The sequence below is a fragment of the Oncorhynchus mykiss genome, chromosome 13, assembly GCF_057628025.1.
Source record: "Oncorhynchus mykiss isolate SJ-2025 chromosome 13, ASM5762802v1, whole genome shotgun sequence".
Classification (NCBI taxonomy): domain Eukaryota; kingdom Metazoa; phylum Chordata; class Actinopteri; order Salmoniformes; family Salmonidae; genus Oncorhynchus; species Oncorhynchus mykiss.
Window position 1 is genome coordinate 44868917 of NC_143034.1, and position 21211 is coordinate 44890127.

Sequence of the window (21211 nt, forward strand, 5' to 3'; positions counted from 1 at the left end):
TCAATTAGATCACGTTTGTGCATGACACTAGGGACACAATTCTGTTTTGTTGATCAAATATGCACCAAACAAAAATAAACCCAACATGTAAAGTGTCCTGTTTCATGAGTTGAATTAAAATATCCCAGAAATGTTCCATAAGCACAAAAAAAATGACTTCTCTCAAATGTGTTTACATTCCTGTTAGGGGGCATTTCTCCTTTGCCAAGATAATCCATCCAGCTAAGAGGTGTGGCATATCAAGAAGCCGATTAAACAACATGATCATTACACAGGTGCACCTTGCGCTGGGGACAAAAGGCCACTAAAATGTGCAGTATTGTCACACAATGCCACAGATGTCTCATTGGCATGCTGACTGCAGGAATGTCCACCAGAACTGTTGCCAGAGAATTGTATATTTATTTCTCTACCTTAAGCCTCCAATGTCGTTTTAGAGAATTTGGCAGTACGTCCAACCAGCCTCACAACTGCAGGCCACGTGTAATGGTATCGTGTGGGTGAGTGGTTTGGTGATGTCAGAGTGCCCCATGGTGGGGGTGGGGTTATGGTATGGGCAGGCATAAGCTACTGACAAAGAACACAAATGCATTTTATCGATGGCAATTTGAATGAACAAAAATACCATAAGATCCTGAGGCCCATTTTTTTTTTTTAAGGTATCTGTGACAAACAGTTGCATATCTGTATTCCCAGTCATGTGAAATCCATAGATTAGGGCCTACTGAATTTATTTCAATTGACTGATTTTCTTATATGAACTGTAACTCAGTAATATCAATGAAATTGTTGCATGTTGCATTCATACTTTTGTTCAGTATACATCCATTTTGGAAACTGGTGCAGTGACTAGAAAAATGATTGTAGCCTGCAACCATTTGAGCCAACTCAAAAACATCTCTTAAGTTTAGTAAAGGGAGATATTTAAACCCACTTCCCACTTTATGTTAAATTCCTTTGAATGTTATAACCTTTATGTCTGCACCAAAATAACAAACTCAAACGGCTCATGGGAAATTATTTACAGAACAAATACAAGTATAACAAGAATCCAAATGAATTGTTTTGACTGATTTTGGAGTCACACCTCTTAAGTACCCCACAAAGGGGTGATGGGTAAGGCAGAAGTAACCCAGTGAATATCCTCATGATAAACTAAAGGATAGAAATCACCTGAGAGCAACCATTACAAAACCTCACAGCAACTTCTATATTTTATTTTGCACAAAAAAATCCCCCGCATCTTCACATTTGTTTTCCTGCATCATAAAACCACGAGACCCGTTTTTCATTTCGGTTTGCATCCCATCCAACACTCTACATAAAAACAAAAAGTTTACTTGGGGTGTTACCCAGCCCCCCTCCCTGGCCCAGGTCCCCAAAATCCTTGACAGTTTTGATTCTCAATTTCAGAGGTGTTATACCCACAAACAGTATCCAGTCCCTTCCGTGCCCCCTCTCAGCAGCCCCCACCCAACCATTCCCCTACTCCAGATATCTGCTCTCCCCGGCCGCAACGGGAAAAAAAGTCCAAACTACTCCAAATTGTTAAGTTCTTGTTGACAGCTATTCCATTTAACGGTCATCGTTGTATTTTCTTCTGAACAGGGCTTTTCTGAATGGGTCACAGCAGTTAGTACAGATGGGACAAAAAATATATTAATAAAAAAATAAAAATATGAAGGACAAAACCCCTCAGTCAGCTGTGTACAGAGTCAACTCTAGAACGCATACAGTGAGGAAAATTGAGGGGTTGATAGTAAATCTGCAGGTTCAAGCCTCAATAGCGAGAGAAGAAAAAAAAACTGACAGAAGCCCTTGTCTTGTTTCCACTTTGGATATTAATTTCCTTATTTTTTTGTTTGTTTAGTTGTTCTTCCTTTTGAAATGTTTTTGATTTTTAGAGAGAAATCTAAACACTTTACTTTGGGGATGATGAGATGCGTTTCGAAAAAGCTCATCGCAGACATGAAGAAAAAGAAAATGTTAGCATCGAGTGAGTATGTGTTAGTATAATTTTCCTGTCATGTCTGTCTTACTGTACATGTATGTTGTGTCGTTACGTGTGTGTTATATAGCGAATTGTGCAGTGTGTGTATAAGATATCTGGTACAATCATGACAGACTTCAGTTGGGATGGTAACTAAAATGGCTTAAGGTCCATGTGACGGGAGGGAGAGAGAGCGTGGAGTGTGGAGAAGGACCAACTCCCCCGACTCCCTGCCTGGCAGCGGTAGTGCAGGTCAAAGTTCAAAAGTCAAGAAATAAAAATGGGCAGTGGGTTCTCTTTCCAGGAAGTCCATCGGTCCATCTATCAGGTGGTCAGTGCGGTCTCCTGGCCTAACTGTGACGCCCAGGGGAAGGGGGGGGGGTGAAGAGAGATGTCACTGTAGTACTAAGCCAACCTGTGAACCATAGAAAAAGGAAGCTTATGATAGTTTCACCAGAAGTTAAAATGAGAACCCACATGATGACATCTGTGAGGCCTGTATACTTCTCTGCCTGGCTTATCTGCGATAGCAAGATAATTCCCTCCTTCATAACACTCCTTTTGTACCAGAAAAAAACAACTACAACCTAGGTATCACAAAGCACTGTTTCATGATATTACCATGAATCATTTATATCAATGTGAAAAAGAGTCATCACTCCAGGAACTGACTGAACTATCAGTAAATATGAACTATGGGCAGCATCATGACGCACCTTCTCTGATCCCATGCTAGGACACTTCCAATTGTACAGATAATACTGTAGATTCCCGTCTCCGATGCCAAACTTGAGCTTCTCCAGGAAAGTCTTATTCTCCATCAGGTCCAGTGCATTGAAAACGTCAAAGCCTTTCTGGATATTGACAATAGATATGGATGAGCGAGGGGGATATGGAGAGAGATGGGGGAAAGGGATTGAGTTAAAGACAAACTATTCACTGAGTATACAAAACACTTGCTCTTTCCATGACAGACTGACCAGATGAATGCTATGATCCCTTATTGATGTCCCTTGTTATATCCACTTCAAATCGGTGTAGATGAAGGGGAGGAGACAGAGGATTTAAAGTTGAGACAACTAAGATATGGATTGTGTATGTGTGCCATTCAGAGGGTGAATGAGCAAGACAAAATATTTAAGTGCCTTTGAACGGGGTATGGTAGTAGGTAACATGCAGCTGTATTGCAGTTCTTGACACACACTGGTGCGCATTTTTCACGCTCAACAGTTTCCCGTGTGTATTAAGCATGGGTCCACCACCCAAATGACATCCAACCAACTTGACACAACTGTGGGAAGTATTGGAGTCAACATGGGCCAGCATCCCTGTGGAACACATTCGACACCTTGTAGAGTCGATGGCCCGACAAATTGAGGCTGTTCTGAGAGCAAAGAAAGTGGGGGTGCAACTCAATATTAGGAAAGTGTTCCTAATGTTTGGTTTACTCAGTGTAAACAGTCCATATTTGACCTGGTACCCAAATCCAACTCCCATTTGACCTCCGACCCCCAGCCGCCTGAACCAAGAGAACCAACTCACCGATTTGGCCAGAATGAGTGCGTCAGACATCAGGTCCAGCAGGGTGGTGGTGGTGTGCACGTTGTAGAAGGAGTAGGCTGCCTTGAGGCTGCGGTGCACTGGATGGTTCATGATAGTAGAGGGGAGCGTGTAGAAGCTCAGGAAGTCCGTCACCTTGCCCCCAGAGGTCTGCCACAGGGAGGGAAGACACATCCTCCAACTTTACATTCACTCCCATTTTAGGTGTGTGTGAAATGCATTTCCAGAGCTCTGAAGGTGACATAAGGTGAACAATGTTGTCTAGAAGTAGAAGAGTCTACAAAGTGTACCTGGATAGGTGTCCATATATGGTCATGTGTAACGGTCTCCTAAGTGTATACCATTTACTAGGTGTGTAAGGGTGTTGCAATGTGTACTGTTATGGGTGTCTATGGTAGTGTACATTTTAACAGTGGTACTGACCACGACCAGGTAGGTGTCGATTATGTTCTCCTGGGGCAGCAGCCAGTGCTCCACCTCCTCGGGGCTCATGACCGGGGCCAGGTGGAACTGGCTCAGGTACTCCAGGAGCAGGCGATGCACCGCCGGAACATCCTTCCTGGTCATTGGCCGCAAGCCAGAGGTCTTTGGTGCCTGGAGAGAAGGAGACGGAAGGTCACGGTAACCTCTTTCAATGGAGAGTTTCACGTCAACACAATAGACATTTCAGATAGAGGCATCGGGTGACGGCTGGGCGGCCGGGTGCTGTGCAGAGGATAGCCTCTAGATGGCGCTTTGCTCACGGACTCACCTCATTCAGACGGTACAGCTTCATGGTGCGTTGCATAGTCATGTTCCGGCTCAGGTGAGAGAACTTCACCTCGATCAACTTGCGTGGGTTCAGGGAGCGATGCCAGTACCTATACAGACGATAACACTTTTCGCTTACTTTGTTTTTACAAGCATATGAATTTGGTTGGATGGGTATCTGTCTGGTGTGGTTGGTGTGTCTCTCAGTGACCCACCTGCAGGTGCCCACAGGTTTGGGCAGTACCACACCAGCGGTGTAGACAGCCTGGAAGATGCCCTTCAGGTTGACCCGTCTGGTGATCTCTCGGATCAGGACTGGCGCTACCCGCTTGGAGCGCAGCTTCTTGTGGACGCACAGGAAGTTGATCTCCACCATCTTCTTATCTCTAAATGACAAAAGCAGTCTAAAGTGAGTAAGGCCTCCTTTTAATGTCCAACTTCTTACAGCAAATTAACACAGGAAATGATAATCAAGAAGAAAATATTACATTCCTATTGTTAGCTACATTAAAATACTACAGAGTTTGGGAGTAATAAAAGTGTGTGAACAAGAGCATGATGCATATTCACTGACTGGTCATAGATGCGAATGTTGGCAGGGATGGCACTGATGAAGCCCACCAGCTTCTGGTTGGAGTTCACCCTCACCCCACAATGCCACTGGGGCAGCCAGCCTGGGGGACGCAGAGCCCTGAGGGAGAGAGACGTTACAATTGCAGGTCAGTTCCCAACTACGATAGAGAACACAAGGGCCAAGTTTTTGCTGGTCAGAAAACAACTCCTGCCTTTAAAAGATAACACATCTAACATGAGAGAGAGAGAGATCTATTGAAAGAGATGTGTTACATGAATGAGACACGCTGAGTAACAAAGGTGACGTAGCTTAGTAACAAATAGTTACCAGAGCAGGAACTCTGGGGAGTAGTCGAAGCGGAACATGTTGTCATCATCCTCCACGTAGTTCTCATTGAGCAGAGTGTACAGCTCCTTCAGCTAAGAGGAGGAAGAGGAAGAGACTGAGCCACGACTGGAAGGTCTAGGGTTAAATTAAGTAGGGTAAAGTGGGGTCAGCTGATGGAATAACCACAACCAAAAGTGAAGTATTTTGATTGCTATCGCTATATTGTTTTTGGGACACTCAGTCTGGGATGGAGGGGTTGCAGAGGAGCCTCCTCACCACAGCAGCGTCACCCAGGTCCAAGGCGTCCCACGTGAAGCCTGGAGGAAGGCTGTAGGGCTCCTCCCGGATGTTGTCTTTGTCAGGCTCGATGGAACCATGCGATGTCACCATCTCCCCTAAGGTAAACAACAAAACGCAATGTAAGAGGATAATAGCAATCTGCATGTTCAACGCAAATATACAAAGCATAATATATATTTTTTTAACTAGGCAAGTCAGTTAAGAGCAAAGTTTTATTTTACAATGCCGGCCTACCCCGGCCAAACCCTCCCCTAATCCGGACGACGCTGGCCAATTGTGTGCAGCCCTGTGACTACCGATGACGGTCAGTTGTGACACAGCCCGGGATCGAACCAGGGTCTGTAGTGATGCCTCTAGCACTGAGATGCAGTGCCTTGGGGCGCAGCACCACTTGGGAGCCATCATAGTAGGTTTAATCCAAAAACAAAGAGGCCAATTGGACTATTCATATCAAATCTCCTCAAATCACTACTACTTTTGAGAAGGAAAAAAAAGAAAGCGCTTATTTTAACAATTCATTTATGTGACATTGCTACACAGAGCGAGTAATTATTTAAGAAACAAATCTTAGGTGAATTTTAACAATGAAAAGCCTGTCTAAAAATGTAATTAATATACACTGAACATAAATATAAACAAAACATGCAAAGTGTTGGTCCCATGTTTCATGAACTGAAATAAAAGATCCAGAAACGTTTCATATGCACAAAAACCTTCTCGCTCTCAAATGTGCAAATACTCTTTCAAATGTGCAGAAATGTGTTTACATCCCCGTTATTGAGCATCTCTTTTGCCAAGATAATCCATCCACCTGACAGGTGTGGCATATCAATAAACTGATAATCAGCATGATCATTACACAGGTGCACCTTGTGCTGGGGGCAATAAAAGGCCACTAAAATGTGCAGTTTTGTTACACAACAATGCCACAAATGTCTCAAGTCGAGGGAGCGTGCAATTGGCATGCTGACTGCAGGAATGTCCACCAGAGTGGTTGCCAGAATAATCCATGTTAATGTCTCTATCATAAGTAAAACGCAATGGTAGAAACCGATGCTATAGTTATAGAATTTTGCAGTTCATTCAATCGGCCTCTCAACCGCAGACCACGTGTAACCACGTCAGCCTAGGACATCCACATCTGGCCTCTTCACCTGCAGAATCATCCGAGACCCCCACCCAGACAGCTGATGAAACTGTGGGTTTGACCAAATAATTTCTGCAAACTGTCAAAGTCTCAGGGAAGCTCATCTGCGTGTTCGTCCTCCTCACCAGTGTCTTCACCTGACTACAGTTCGACATTGTAACCGACTTCAGTGGGGAAATGCTCACCTTCGATGGCCACTGGCAAGCTGGAGAAGGGTGCTCTTCACGGATGAATCCCGGTTTCAACTGAACCAAGCAGATGAGGAGTATGGCGTCATGTCGGCGAGCCATTTGCGGATGTCAACGTTGTGAACAGTGCCTCATGGTGGCGGTGGGATTATGGTATGAGCAGGCATAAAGCTACAGACAATGAACAATTGCATTTTAATGATGGCAATTTGAATGCACAGAGATACCGTGACGAGATCCTGAGGCTCATTGTCATGCCATTCGGCCACCATCACATCATGTTGCAGCATGATAATGTTTTAAGGATCTGTACACAATTCCTGGAAGCTGAAAAATGTCCCAATTCTTCCATGGCCTGGAAGAATTCTCACCAGACATGCCACCCGTTAAGCATGTTTGGGATGCTCTGGATCAACGTGTACGACAGTGTATTCCAGTTCCCTCCAAAATTCATCAACTTCGCAAAGCCATTGAAGAGGAGCGGGACACCATTCCACAGGCCAATCAACAGCCTGATCTCTATGCGAAGGAGATGTGGTACGGTACGAGGCAAATTGTGGTCACACCAGATACTGACTGGTTCTGGTCCACACCCCTACTTTTTTTTTTTTAAAGGTATCTGTGACCAACAGAGGCATATCTGTATTCCCAGTCATGTGAAATCCATAGATTAGGGCCTAATACATTTATTTCAATTGACTGATTTCCTTATATGAACTGTAACTCAAACATTTAGAAATTGTTGCATGTTGCATATATATACTTGTTTCAGTGTATGTAACATTGCTACACACAAGGATACACCATGACATTTTAAATTCTTAATTCAATAAAAACAACCTTTTCAATGTCTTTTTTATGACGTGCGACCCATAAAATGACAACGTAGCCAACACGGATTTCACACTTCTGTTATTATTGTCAGCCAATCAACGTGGCACTAGCTTCATGTGTAGCAAGCAACATGGAAGATTAGAGATCAATGCGAAATAGAATTCAAATGACAAAATTAAGTTAGCTAAATGAGAAGGCAACACCGAGCAATCATCAGGTAGGTTGTTGTTGTTTATTCTGAATGGAGTTGTTGTAAACAAGGACAGGAAGTGTAGCAAAACAGACTCAATTAGCTTAGGTACAACGCATTAGGAAAGTATTCAGCACCCTTGACTCTTTCCACATTTTGTTACGTTTCAGCTTTATTCTAAAATGGATGAAATGGTTTTGTTTTTTTCATTAATCTACACACAATACCCCATAATGACAAAGCGAAAACAGGTTGAGAAATTTAGATTTTTTTTGTTTTAATCCATTAGTATTCAGACCCTTTGCTATGCGACTCGAAATTGAGCTCCGTTGCATCCTGTTTCCATTGAGCATCCTTGAGATGTTCCTACAACTTGATTGGAGTCCACCTGTGGTAAATTCAATTGATTGGACATGATTTGGAAAGGAACACACCTGTCTATATAAGGTCCCACAGTTGACAGTGCATGTCAGAAAAAAACCCAAGCCATGAAGGAATTGTCTGTAGAGCTCCAAAACAGGATTGTATCGAGGCACAGATCTGGGCACGTGTACCAAAAACTGTCTGCAGCAGTGAAGGTCCCCAAGAGCACAGTGGTTAAATGCAAGAAATTTGGAACCACCAAGACTCTTCCTAGAGCTGGCCGCCCGGCCAAACTGAGCAATCGGTGGAGAAGGGCCTTGGTCATGGAGGTGACGTGACCAAGAACCCGATGGTTCTTGGTCACGGACAGAGCTACAGAGTTCCTCTGTGGAGATGGGAGAACCTTCCAGATGGACAACCATCTTTGCAGCACTCCACCAATCAGGCCTTTATGGTGGAGTGGCCAGACAGAAACCAAAGCCCATTTGGAGTTTGCTCTCAGACCATGAGAAATAACATTCTCTGGTCTGATGAAACCAAGTTTGAATTCTTTGGCCTGAATGCCAAGTCTGTCCTTGAGTGGCCCAGCCAGAGCCCGGACTTGAACCCGATCTAACATTTCTGGAGAGACCTGAAAATAGCTGTGCCGCGACGCTCCCCACTAAACCTGACAGAGCTTGGGAGGATCTGCAGAGAAGAATGGGAGAAACTCCCCAAATACACGTGTGCCAAGATTGTAGTGTCATACCCAAGAAACTTCGAGGCTGTAATCACTGTCAAAGGTGCATCAACAAAGTACTATGTAAAGGGTCTGAATACTTATGTAAATGTGATTTCAATTTCTAAAAACCTGGTTTTGCTTCATCGTTATGATGAGGGGGGAAAAGTATTTAATACATTTTAGAATAAGGCTGGAACATAACAAAATCTGAAAAAAGTCAGAGGTCTGAATACTTTCTGAATGCACTGCAGCTAGCTAAGAGTTAGCTGGCTAACATAGCTAGCCTCTTCACATCGAATTGATGCAGTCAAGACAGGCACTACCAGATGGAAAGATAGATAACCTATGGCATCTACAAGTTTGTAACTAGGGCAAGTGTGTATGGGTACTGTCTCTCTCCTGTGTCAAACACGCCGACCCCTGACTATCCGCCGCACTGCTGCATGCAAGAGGAGCGGCACCTCTCTCCCAAGTCGTGCAGGCTGCGAAGCAAGCCAGGTCCCAACTTCAATCATTTAAATATATTTTAATATACATTATTTTGCCTAACTGGAAAAATGTCATGATATTACTCGAATAGTGAAATTCCTTCAAATGCTCATCCATAGTGACTAGGGATTAATCTTTTCCTGAAAATCTACCAAGTTTCAACATCGGGAATAATTCAAATTCATCCTGACTCCCGAACTTGTGACACGGTCTGTCAAAAACAATCAACATAGTCGGGTAAATAATGGAGGAGAAAAAAAAAATTGGAGGTGCCCATTTAAAGCATTTAAATCCAAGATATGGTCACTCAGGGTTCTCCCAAAATAAGACTGTCGCTGCGCCACCATGTAAAGATTTCTAAGCGAGTGAAACTGATATTTAGTAATAAGAGTAACTGATCGTCAATGACATCATTTTGAATTGCGAAACAGGCCCTTCATAAATTCAGAGCGTTATGTTCCTGAATTAATTCAGTGCATTTCAGCAGTAGGCCTAGGCTCTCCACACAGAGCGCACCCAGGACGCACAGAGCGCACCCAGGACGCACAGAGCGCACCCAGGACGCACAGAGCGCACACAGGACGCACAGAGCGCACACAGGACGCACAGAGCGTACCCCGGACGCACAGAGCGCACCCCGGACACGCACCCCCCTGACGCGCACCCCGGACGCACAGAGCGCACCCCGAGTAGGCCATAGAGTTGTCAAATCATACAAACTTTAAAAGGCAGTCAAACAAAAGTGAAAAGACCAAAGTCGTTAAGCTTGCTAGATAAATTCAACCAATGACAGGATATCACCCATTTGTCTAAATCGAGTTGATAATTATGCAGATAGCAAATCATGAATAACGGAGATAAAGAAAGGACATTGTTTAAAATACCAAGGTATCTTATCAGGGACCAACTCTGTTTAAAAAAATATCCATATCTACTCTCATACCGTTTGCTGATCATGTGGGACAGGAGTCAGGATTTTGGGTTTCAGTGGAATTGGGATGATAGGACAATAGTCTTGGCTCTATAAGGCTACTATGTGAGTCAATAGATAAATAATAAACCTGATTTAGGCTACATTACTGCAAGCTAAATGTTTCTGATCAGTGATAAATCAGCAAACTAATAAATGAGCTACCACTTCCACTTGTCCAGCAAGAGATCAAATATACATAGAGATACAGTGAAACAAAAGCACAGGCTTTTGGTAGGGAGTAGAACAGGCTACTAAGCGAGTGAAGAGCAAAATCCACTTGTATAACTACGGTGTGTTTTCCTCTCTCTGCTCTTTTTCTAAGGACCAATGGCTGTTTCCTCATCTCTTCACTCCACTTCCACCCGCCTCTGCATTGTTCTCAACACCAGTTTAAATCAATATAGGCTACTGTTTTCTAGAAATCTGGCATTTTTTCGGGTTCATTTAATTTCTGTGACGTCGGACCAGGGCTCGGGTTTTCAGCTCACTGAGCTTGGGTCGGACCAGGATCGAATTTTTAGTTCTGATAAAAAGTCTAAACTGCATTCGGGTCTTGTGTGCAGTTAGGCAGTGTATATTATGCACGAGTTTTGAATTTATGGCGAGTTTGTGTGAAGTGTATATACGCTAGGTTCAAGGCTTCCATGAGACAACCTGTTTGGATGATGAGCAGATTGGCAAAAAAATAAAAAGCACATGCACATGTGTATTTTGTGGAATTGCATTAGTGCGACTTTGGGGGAAAATGTTGTACAGTCCCGGGATCCCGTTTACCTGTGTTAATCCCTAGCAGTCACGACAGTGGGGTTCTGGAGACATTTCGGTACCCCTGCAAAATGTCATACCTAGCTTGGGGACGGGCTGTGTGTCCCAGAACTGGTAGCTGCGTCGGCTTGCCTCCTCCATGGTTTTGGCAGGGCCCTGGCCAACAGAGAACAGTTCAATGGCCTTTTGGATCTCCTGCAGCTTATCAGCAGGCAGCGAGTTCACCTGTGTAGAGAGAGAAAGAGAGTAATGTAGGGTTGAAAAGGAAACAAATTGCCAAATGTAAAACAATCTTCACAGACAATCAAAAACACACCCACTAATCTCCATTCAGTTTTGTAGAGGCCGTTTTCAAAAGTTACAGAACAATAAGTCAATGTCGGTCTTTCTCGAACTCCTCTCTCTCAAAGGAACACAAACAAAGCAAAACCATTTGCCCCAACACTCACTCATGTGGCCTACACACATGTACATACATCTACCTTGCCTAGCGGATCCTCCTCTGCAGGTTCTTTATTTGCCCCAGACTTCTTCTTCTTCTTTTTGTTTTTCTTCTTCTTGGCACCGCTGTCATCTCCCTGGCCCTTGTCACTACCATAGGACAAAAACAAACTCAAATGTAACTAAGACTTTCCATAGGCCAGGAGAATGACAACTGTTTCAGTCCTCTTCATTACCAACCTAGAATACCCAGTATCTTATAAGATATGTTGGAAACAAGCATGTGGTGACCTTTTGTCCCAAATAGAGATATCTTACAGTTTATCCCTAAGCTAGTTTAAAGTGGTTGGAGTTATTCCTCCATCCCCTGACCACCAAGGACTCTAGAAGAGCCCCCACCCCGATGCCCATTTCCTGTGCAGGACAGGGAGACAGCAGTATACTTAAAAGAACAGGGGATGATCCCATTAGCGTCCAAGAGGGGAATGAGGCTAGGGACTGGCCTGTATTTGTAACACCAGGACAGATGGTAAAATCACATGACCCCTGGGGGGAGTGCGTGTGGCTATGCGTGTGTGTGTGTGTATGAACGCGTGTGTATGAGGGATGTTAAGGGGACACTGACAGGAACAATAGACGACAAAACATTCAATGGCTTATTCAACAGGCTTCCATTCCAGCAGTAGAGCCTAACTACCATCCAGAACCATTCAACCTTTCATTTAGCGAACTAATGTTAGCTATCAAATATTCATGTTAACTTATTTGGCTACCTAGCAGGGTTCCAGATGCTTGCATACACGCTGACATCAAGCCACACAAGGGCTGTAATCCATACCCAGTTTAAATAGGTTGTTGTTGATTGTTGGCAGAACCAATAGCTTCAATGCAACCAAGAGAGTTTTGAGCATGGTTGCCTCCCAGCTAAACAAATAGCTACATGTCACTATATGGTTAGGTCAACCCCGCAATTTACAGAAGGAATCTTAAGAGCAGTTACTTATATTTTCTTCTGGCAAAATAACGCTCAAGTCGGAGCTCTAGAAAGATGCCTGTGTTTCCGACTTGGAATTCCAAGATGGATGACTGTTCAAAATATTTTTCCCCAGTCGGAGCTCGTTTCCAAATGTCATACCCCCCAAGTTCCCAGTTGTCTTGAATGCACTGAAGTCTGAGATTTCCGGCATCAAATGTATCCCTCATGTCAGACAGCTGTCACCTAGCTTAACTTGGTCATTCCAAATATGCAGTGCTTTTTGGACCTCATAACCTTTGGGGAAAAAACTATATTTTTTTCTGTGCATTCTATCAGAAAAATATTTTTGTCAAACTCAGGCACTTATTTGTTGGGGTGCATTTTCCAACTAACAGGGTGGAACCTAACTGGGTGGAAATTTGAAAGACAAATTAGCCATAGCTCTCTGAGTGAGCAAGATTGAGCTAGTATAATGGTGAACACTTGAACAGGATTTTAACTTCTCTATCAAACATGAAAAGTGGTTAATTTTCTCTATAACTTACGCCATACCCAAACCGGACGCACACAAATGTATTTTGTCCCCCCACACCAAACGCGATCACGACACGCAGGTTGAAATATCAAAAACTCTGAACTGAGTTATATTAATCTAGGGACAGGTTGAAAAGCATAACACATTTATGGCAATTTAGCCAGCTAGCCTGCAGTTGCTAGCTAATTTGTCATATTTAGCTAGCTTGCTGTTGCTAGCTAATTTGTCATAGGGTATAACCGTTGTTATTTTACCTGAAATGCCCTAGGTCCTCTACTCCGACAATTAATCCACAAATAAAACTGTCAACCAAATCATTTCTAGTCATCTCTCCTCCTTCCAGGCTTTATCTTCTTTGGACTTTATATGGCATCTTTAGATTGGCATCTAACTTTCATAATAAAAGGTGGATTACCACGACCGACCGACGTCAGATCATCTTTCAATCACCCAAGTAGGTATAACCAATGAGGCGATGGCACATGGGTATCTACTTCTATAAACCAATGAGGAGATGGGAGAGGCAGGACTCACAAATAGAACCGACATATTTTAGCGCCTGGCAACGCAGACGCTGGTTGGCGCACGCGAGCAGTGTGGGTGCAATGATTGAATAACATGTATGTGTATATTTATTTTGCAATGCGAGCAGTGTGGTCAGCATGTGTGGTCGTCTGACACACTAAAAGATCGGAAAGCTGCCACTGCCATCCCCCTCTTCAAAAGGGATAGACTAGACCCAAACTGTTAGACCTATATCCATCCTGCCCTGCCTTTCTAAGTCTTGGAAAGCCAAGTTAACAAACAGATCACCGACCATTTCGAAACCCACCGTACCTTCTCCACTATGCAATCTGGTTTTCCGAGCTGGTCATAGGTGCACCTCAGCCACGTTCAAGGTCCTAAACGATATCATAACCGCCATTGATAAAAGACAGTACTGTGCAGCCGTCTTCATCGACCGGGCCAAGGCTTTCAACTGTCAATCACCGCATTCTTATCTGCAGACTCAATAGCCTTGGTTTCTCAAATGACTACCTCACCTGGTTCCCCAACTACTTCTCAGACAGAGTTCAGTGTGTCAAATCGAAGGGCCTGTATTCCCGGACCTCTGGCAGTCTCTATGGGGGTGCCACAGGATTCAATTCTCGGGACGACAAATCTTTTCTCTGTATACAGTTGAAGTCGAAAGTTTACATACACCTTAGCCAAATACATTTAAACTCAGTTTTTCACAATTCCTGACATTTAATCCTAGTGAAAATTCCCCGTCTTAGGTCAGTTAGGATCACCACTTTATTTTGAGAATGTGAAATAATTATAATAATAGAGAGAATGATTTAGTTCAGCTTTTATTTCTTTCATCACATTCCCAGTGGGTCAGAAGTTTACATACACTCAATTAGTATTTGGTAGCATTGCCTTTAAATTGTTTAACTTGGGTCAAACGTTTCGAGTAGCCTTCCACAAGCTTACCACAATAATTTGGGTGAATTTTGGCCCATTCCTCCTGACAGAGCTGGTGTAACTGAGTCAGGTTTGTAGGCCTCCTTGCTCGCACACGCTTTTCCAGTTCTACCCACCCATTTTCTATACGATTGAGGTCAGGGCTTTGTGATGGCCACTCCAATACCTTGACTTTGTTGTCCTTAAGCCATTTTGCCACAACTTTGTAAGTATGCTTGGGGTCATTGTCCATTTTCTGAGGTCTTGGCTGATTTCTTTTGATTTTCCCATGATGTCAAGGAAAGAGGCACCAAGTTTGACGGTAGGCCTTGAAAAACATTGACAGGTACACCTCCAATTGACTCAAATTATGTAAATTAGCCTATCAGAAGCTTCTAAAGCCATGACCACATTTTCTGGAATATTCCAAGCTGTTTAAAGGCACAGTCAACTTAGTGTATGTAAACTTCTGACCTACTGGAATTGTGATACAGTGAATTATAAGTGAAATAATCTGTCTGTAAACAATTGTCGGAAAAATGACTTGTGTCATGGACACAGTAGATGTCCTAACCGACTTGCCAAAACTATAGTCTGTTAATAAGACATTTGTGGAGTGGTTGAAAAACGAGTTTTAATGACTCCAACCTAAGTGTATGTAAACTTCCGACTTCAACTGTATATCAATGATGTTGCTCTGGCTGCTGGTGATTCTCTGATCCACCTCTACGCAGACGACACCATTCTGTATACGTCTGGCCCTCTTTTGGACACTGTTAAAAAACCTCCAAACGAGTTTCAACGCCAAACACTCTTTCCGTGGCCTCCAACTGCTCCTAAATGCTAGTAAAACTAAATGCATGCTCTTCAACAGATTGCTGCCCACACCCACCCGCCCGACTAGCATCACGACTCTGAATGGTTCTGACTTAGAATATGTGGAAAACAATAAATACCTAGGTGTCTGGTTAGACTGTAAACTCTCCTTCCAGACTCACATTAAGAATCTCCAATCCAAAATTAAATCTGGAATCGGCTTCCTATTTCGCAACAAAGGATCCTTCACTCATGCTGACACACATACCCTCGTAAAACTGACTATCCAACCGATCCTTGACTTTGGCGATGTCATTTACAAAATAGCCTCCAACACTCTACTCAGCAAATTGGATGTAGTCTATCACAGTGCCATCCGTTTTGTCACCAAAGCCCCATATACTACCCACCACTGCGACCTGTATGCTCTCGTTGGCTGGCCCTCGCTACATATTCGTCATCAAACCCACTGGCTCCAGGTCATCTATAAGTCTTTGCTAGGTAAAGCCCCGCCTTATCTCGGTCACCATAGCAACACCTACCCGTAGCACGGGCTCCAGCAGGTATATTTTACTGGTCATCCCCAAAGCCAACACCTCCTTTGGCTGCCTTTCCTTACAGTTCTCTGCTGCCAATGACTGGAACGAATAGCAAAAATCACTTTAGCTGGAGACATATCTCTCACTAACTTTAAGCATCAGCTGTCAGAGCAGCTTACCGATCACTGCACCTGTACACAGCCCATTTGTAAATAGCCCACCCAACTACCTCATCCCCATATTGTTATTTACTTTTTTTGCACCCCAGTATCTCTACTTGCACATCATTATCTGCACATCTATCACTCTAAACTGTAATAATTTCTCCACTATGGCCCATTTATTGCCTTACCACCCTAATCTTACTACATTTGCACACACTGTACATAGATTTTTCTATTGTGTTATTGACTGTACGTTTGTTTATCCCATGTGTAACTGTTGTTATTTTTGTCGCACTGCTTTACTTTATCTTGGCCAGGTTGCAGTTGAAATTAGAACTTGTTCTTAACTGGCCTACCTGGTTAAATAAAATATATATTTTTTAAATGTAACAGGGTGGAAATGTATGAGTGGGAAATACAGACTAACAACATGAAACATGGAAAAATAGATACAAATTTGTGTTTATATTGTTGTGCCTTTGCACCAGTTTTCCCACCAAAGAAATTATGCAACTTCCTGAATGTGATGTCATTTTAGAAAGGGGTTGTTTTCTTTAAATGGAGAATTACAACAGACTAACAGGGTGGAAAGTGATATCAAGGACACAAAGAAAAATCTTAAATAAATACAACCATGAAAAAAAAAAGGTTATTGACATGAGAATTTAACTAGGGCTATAAAATAATGAAGATTTTAAATATTATTATAAGGCTTATATTTGTCATGTAAGTTGATGAATAATGTTCAAAATTAATAAAATTCCCTTTCAAATGACATAGTTCTGTGTTAAGGTAAAGTACACCTGACCTTATATTGAAAGCTTTTTGGAATTCACATTTTACACTAAATAAGTGACATTTCCTGGGGATAGAAAAGGCACCGCATGGTAGGAATGAGCCAACTATGCTAAAGCATTTAGCACCTATCATGCTGGTGTTACTGTGATGAAAAGACAAGACGATGCATCATTATTTACCTGAATATATTTGTTATTTTTGACAGACAGCGTCAAAAGTTCGGGAGTCAGCTAACTAACAAGTAAACGTCGTAAAAAGGCATAGCTGGCTAGCTAGTTAGCTAACGTTATCAGTTTCGCATTTGACTTAAGACGTATTTAACATTTGGGCGCTGTTCTCTATTCGAAATCAAGTGTTCCAATTTAATATTGTACTACAATCTGATTTGTGTTGGTCTTCACCGCATAATTGTATGTAATTGATCATAATATGGTTCAATTTCTTGTACAGTGACCAATTGTAGTTAGCTAACGTCATGCGATAAAAGCAAAAGGAGGAACAGCATGAAACCCTGCCCAGAACAGGAAAATAACCAATTTAGATCAAATCAGAGTGAAAAGCAGGCAATAAGTAACGTTAAACCGTTATCACCAATCATCCAAAAGAAAGTGGGAGGGATTAGTTGAATTTGGTTTGCTCAAGCCCAGCTGAGTTTAGCTTGCATCGTATCTTTAAAACGAGCGCAATAGCATGACACGTCTTCTATAGTGCTAAAAATAAGTGTGCACCCTTACCCATCATCAAAGTGATGCTCTTCATTTTCGCAATCACTGCAATGTCCATGGTCTTCTTCTACCTCCTCTTCTTTCTCCGGCTTCGGTGCTGTCTCATTCTCATCCGCCATCTTTAACCAGGAAGTGAAAAACCACCGCGTGCATTCAACGCCTCAAAACAACCTGCGATACTATTGGCCGACTGTTGTGGTGCATTCTGGTTCCTGTAGTTATTAATGTGACAGGTTGTGAAATTGAAATATTTTTTATCAGCACTTTCGAAGCAGGCAAATGGATGCATAAGGCTACGTAATGAACATGTCCCTAAACAAGACTGAACCTCAGTTGTCTATTAAACAATGTCACGTAGTTGTGACTCACCCAATGGTTTATATATACACTAGATGACCACTCAGATGTGAGCTATAAATGTAAAAAACAATTTAATTTAAAAAAATTCCTTAAAGTATTGTTTTTAGAAATGACTAATTTTACTGTTTCCACTACAACAACAAAATGCTTAAATACATGTAATTTGGTCCTTAAAATATTTAATTGTTAAACTGTAGAATTACATTCATTCCTAGTGAGGACTGCTCCTTCTGGGGAGTACCAATATGGCCAATATGAGATCAGCGATCCAGGGTTTAGATACATCATTAGACTCACCTGTGTTGATATGTTCCATCCATAGACAGTATGGGGGAACCAGCAAATCTTGTCACCTGGGTAAAATCATATGATGCCAGTGGTGTATAGTACCTAAGTAAAAATACTTTAATGCGCTACTTAAGAAGAGTTTTGCGGTATCTGTACTTCACTTTTTATATTTTTGTGAACTTTTACTTTTACATTCCTAAAGAAATATTTAACTTTTTACTGACAACTGAAAGTACTCATTACATTTTGAATGCTTAGCAGAACAGGAAAAGTGTGAAATGTACGCACTTATCAAGAGAACACGTGGTCATCCCTACTGCCTATGTTCTGGTTGACTCACTAAACACAAATGCATCTTTTGTAAATAATGTCTGAGTGTTGGAGTGTGCCCCTAGCTTTCTGTGAATTTTAAAAACAAGAAAACGCATTTGTTCTGTACTTGTCCTCTTGCGCAGTTGTGCACCAGGGCCTCCCACTCCTCTTTCTATTTTGGTTAGAGCCAGTTTGCGCTGTTCTGTGAAGGGAGTAGTACACTGCGTTGAATGTGATCTTCAGTGATGGTTGTTGATAATGGACCTCTATATGTAAATTTTCCATTAAAAATCAGCCGTTTCCAGCTACAATAGTCATTTACAACATTAACAATGTCTACACTGTATTTCTGATCAAATTTATGTTCTTTTAATCGACAAAAAAAAAGTGCTTTTCTTTCAAAAACAAGGAAATTTCTATGTGACCCCAAACTTAGGAACGGTAGTGTATATGACTCATTTATATATGGCAGAAGGAGACTCTGTGTGTGTTGTGTGTCAGTATGCTGTGCATACCATCTCCTACTTCACTTCCCTCAAAAATAAATCAGTTTTCTCACACAGGCACCATTCAAGCACTAAAACATTGAAATAGTATGCCAAAATTGAAACAGAAGGGCACAATGGGGTTAAAATAGTTTTTTATAAAAACTGAACATGCTTCTCTAGGGTTTCACACTTAGTGTTAAAATAATATTGCTCTCTTCTCATTCAGTATAATACAAACCAGTTTGTGAGATGAATGAAGCAAACAGCCAAATAAATACTGTGCTAATGTCACTTACTATACTAATGTAAATGATAATATTTCCCCTGAAGCTCAGGGGAATTATTTGTTTCTATAGTACTATAAAGATACACCATCTTCAAAGTTTGGATGTAAGTGCTTTTTGTTGTTAAATGGACTGGGAGGCCTTTCTGATTTGGTGGCTGGATTTAACACTGACCCATATGAATCTGATGCCCACCGATATGTCACAACAAAGTACAAAATTGAAGAGACATTAAGGTAAACAGGTCTTAGCAACTATAAGCAAGAATACTAAACAGCTCTTTCCATTGAAATAAGGCAAATGCAGTATTTTTAAACTGTCAAAACCATTTGCCGTTTTTCAAAATTAAAGTGACTTTGAATTTAAATTGAGAGGACCAGAGGAAAGAATACAAATAACAAAGTCTAGTAACAATACATTATACTAGTGCATTGTGGATTACTGCTTCGTGATGAAAACTGACCTTGGAAATTCATGAAAGCTAATACTTAAATTTCATGTATGCAACATAATCATGGTCAATTGCATTTGTCTTGGTTTGACCCTCTGTGACTTTGATGCTGTTTTAATTTAGCTAAAGGAAGGTAGTGTCAGAGAAAGTACATACAGTATGCAAATGAATTCATTTTACTGAGATAATTAAGATTAGAATACTGTAACTACATTAGAATATAACATTTTACAACACAGTCAAATATAATCTAAAAACTACTATCAGAAATTGCACACTGAAAGAAGTGTGTTTCATCAATTGCAACAAACAGAATTTGTTGCAAACACATTACAAAAACATTAAGTGTTGAAATGTATTCATTCTGTCACTAAGATTAGGCATTCATTCTGTATTTTGGACTGTGTCATGCCAGGCGTGACAGACCAATACCAAAACAACTAGACTTCATTTACCGATTAAATGTAGTCATATAACACTATCGTTGTCCTGGGAAAAGGAGCTCAACTACAAGTCTTGCCCTGATAAAACGCTTCTATAATATTCTGTAATAGTAAAAAAGTTATAATAATTTATTGGATTTATATAGTGCTTTTCAGAGTAGGGGGAAACTCACCTGATCCACCATCAATGCACGGCATCCACTTGGGTGATGCACGGTGACCATTTTTGTGCCAGAACGCTCACCACACATCAGCTAAAAGTAGCAATAAAGTTACATATTTCTTAACTTTAAATATGTACAAAATGTTGAGAAACGTCCTCATGATCTGCTCCATGGACTCCAAGACACAAACCTGGCTTTGAGTGAGAAAAAAAAAACTATATTGACTTCATAGTAGGCAGACGGCTGCCAGGTAGAGTTCTGGTGTAAAACAGGTCCAGAGTCAAAGTCATGTTTCTATGGAAACACTGAATGCACTGTTTACAGAGTACAGAATACTCACAACAGCAACATGCCAGAGAGTTTCTCTCCCAGCCAACACTATTCGTCAACAGGCAAGACTCCCATCCAGGTTTGACTGAGGAGGACTGATGTCTTCCTCTCTGTAGCCAGGGAGCCTTATATGTCCTGCCAATTCTAAATTGGGTGTATGAGATGAGTACTAGGACATAGGTAGGCAGCAGCTTGTCCTTTTCACCCCAATTAGAGAGACCCCCCCCCCCCCCCCCCTCCCCAAGATGAGATAAGCATGGGGCTTATCAGAAAAGTGTGGCACTAGTTCAGGTAGATAGGGGTCATGCTTTGCCCTCGCTCTTAGCCAAGAGCATGCGCTCAGACACAGTCTTGATGGGGACCCCCTTACGGGACACCTTGACATGGATGAAAAGGGTGGAAGGAGAGAGGCTGGAGCCATCTGCCTTCAGCAAGTGGACATGGCGGTAACCTAGAAAAATAGACTCACTGGGGTCAGTG

The 21211-nt window shown here is 42.0% G+C and overlaps 2 protein-coding genes across 3 annotated transcripts in view; both read right to left on the minus strand.

Moving 5' to 3' along the window:
• Window positions 1-1196: 1196 nt before the first annotated feature.
• LOC110486212 (glycylpeptide N-tetradecanoyltransferase 1) lies at window positions 1197-17798 on the minus strand. Of its 2 annotated transcripts, none has more exons than XM_021557645.3 (12): window positions 17621-17798; window positions 11654-11762; window positions 11252-11396; window positions 5478-5596; window positions 5202-5293; window positions 4875-4991; window positions 4516-4686; window positions 4302-4410; window positions 3974-4144; window positions 3533-3700; window positions 2707-2844; window positions 1197-2405 (listed from the first exon to the last, which is right to left on the minus strand). In XM_021557645.3, exons 1-12 carry the CDS (start codon window positions 17728-17730, stop codon window positions 2385-2387), a joined length of 1470 nt encoding a protein of 489 aa, XP_021413320.1. In that variant the 5' UTR covers window positions 17731-17798; the 3' UTR covers window positions 1197-2384. The 2 variants fall into 2 exon arrangements, with proteins under 2 accessions (XP_021413320.1, XP_021413318.1); XM_021557643.3 differs by having other exon boundaries at window positions 11648-11762; window positions 17621-17787.
• Window positions 17799-19194: 1396 nt separating this feature from the next.
• Window positions 19195-21211, minus strand: part of LOC110486211 (1-phosphatidylinositol 4,5-bisphosphate phosphodiesterase delta-3-A) — a 35026-nt gene continuing 33009 nt past the window's right edge. Inside the window, exon 15 of the mRNA XM_036940909.2 lies at window positions 19195-21182. Within this exon, the coding sequence (XP_036796804.2) occupies window positions 21034-21182 (149 nt within the window). The 3' untranslated portion in view covers window positions 19195-21033. The remainder of the gene's footprint in view (window positions 21183-21211) is intronic.

Excerpts from the sequence above, each read along its gene's own strand:
- LOC110486212 (XM_021557643.3), bottom strand. The coding sequence starts at position 17,730 with ATGGCGGATGAGAATGAGACAGCACCGAAGCCGGAGAAAGAAGAGGAG. Across the intron at positions 3,701-3,973 it reads TCGACACCTACCTGGTCGTG|ACCTCTGGGGGCAAGGTGAC; the intron begins GTCAGTACCACT and ends TCCCTGTGGCAG. Across the intron at positions 2,406-2,706 it reads CTAGCATGGGATCAGAGAAG|GTTGGCTTAGTACTACAGTG; the intron begins GTGCGTCATGAT and ends TATGGTTCACAG.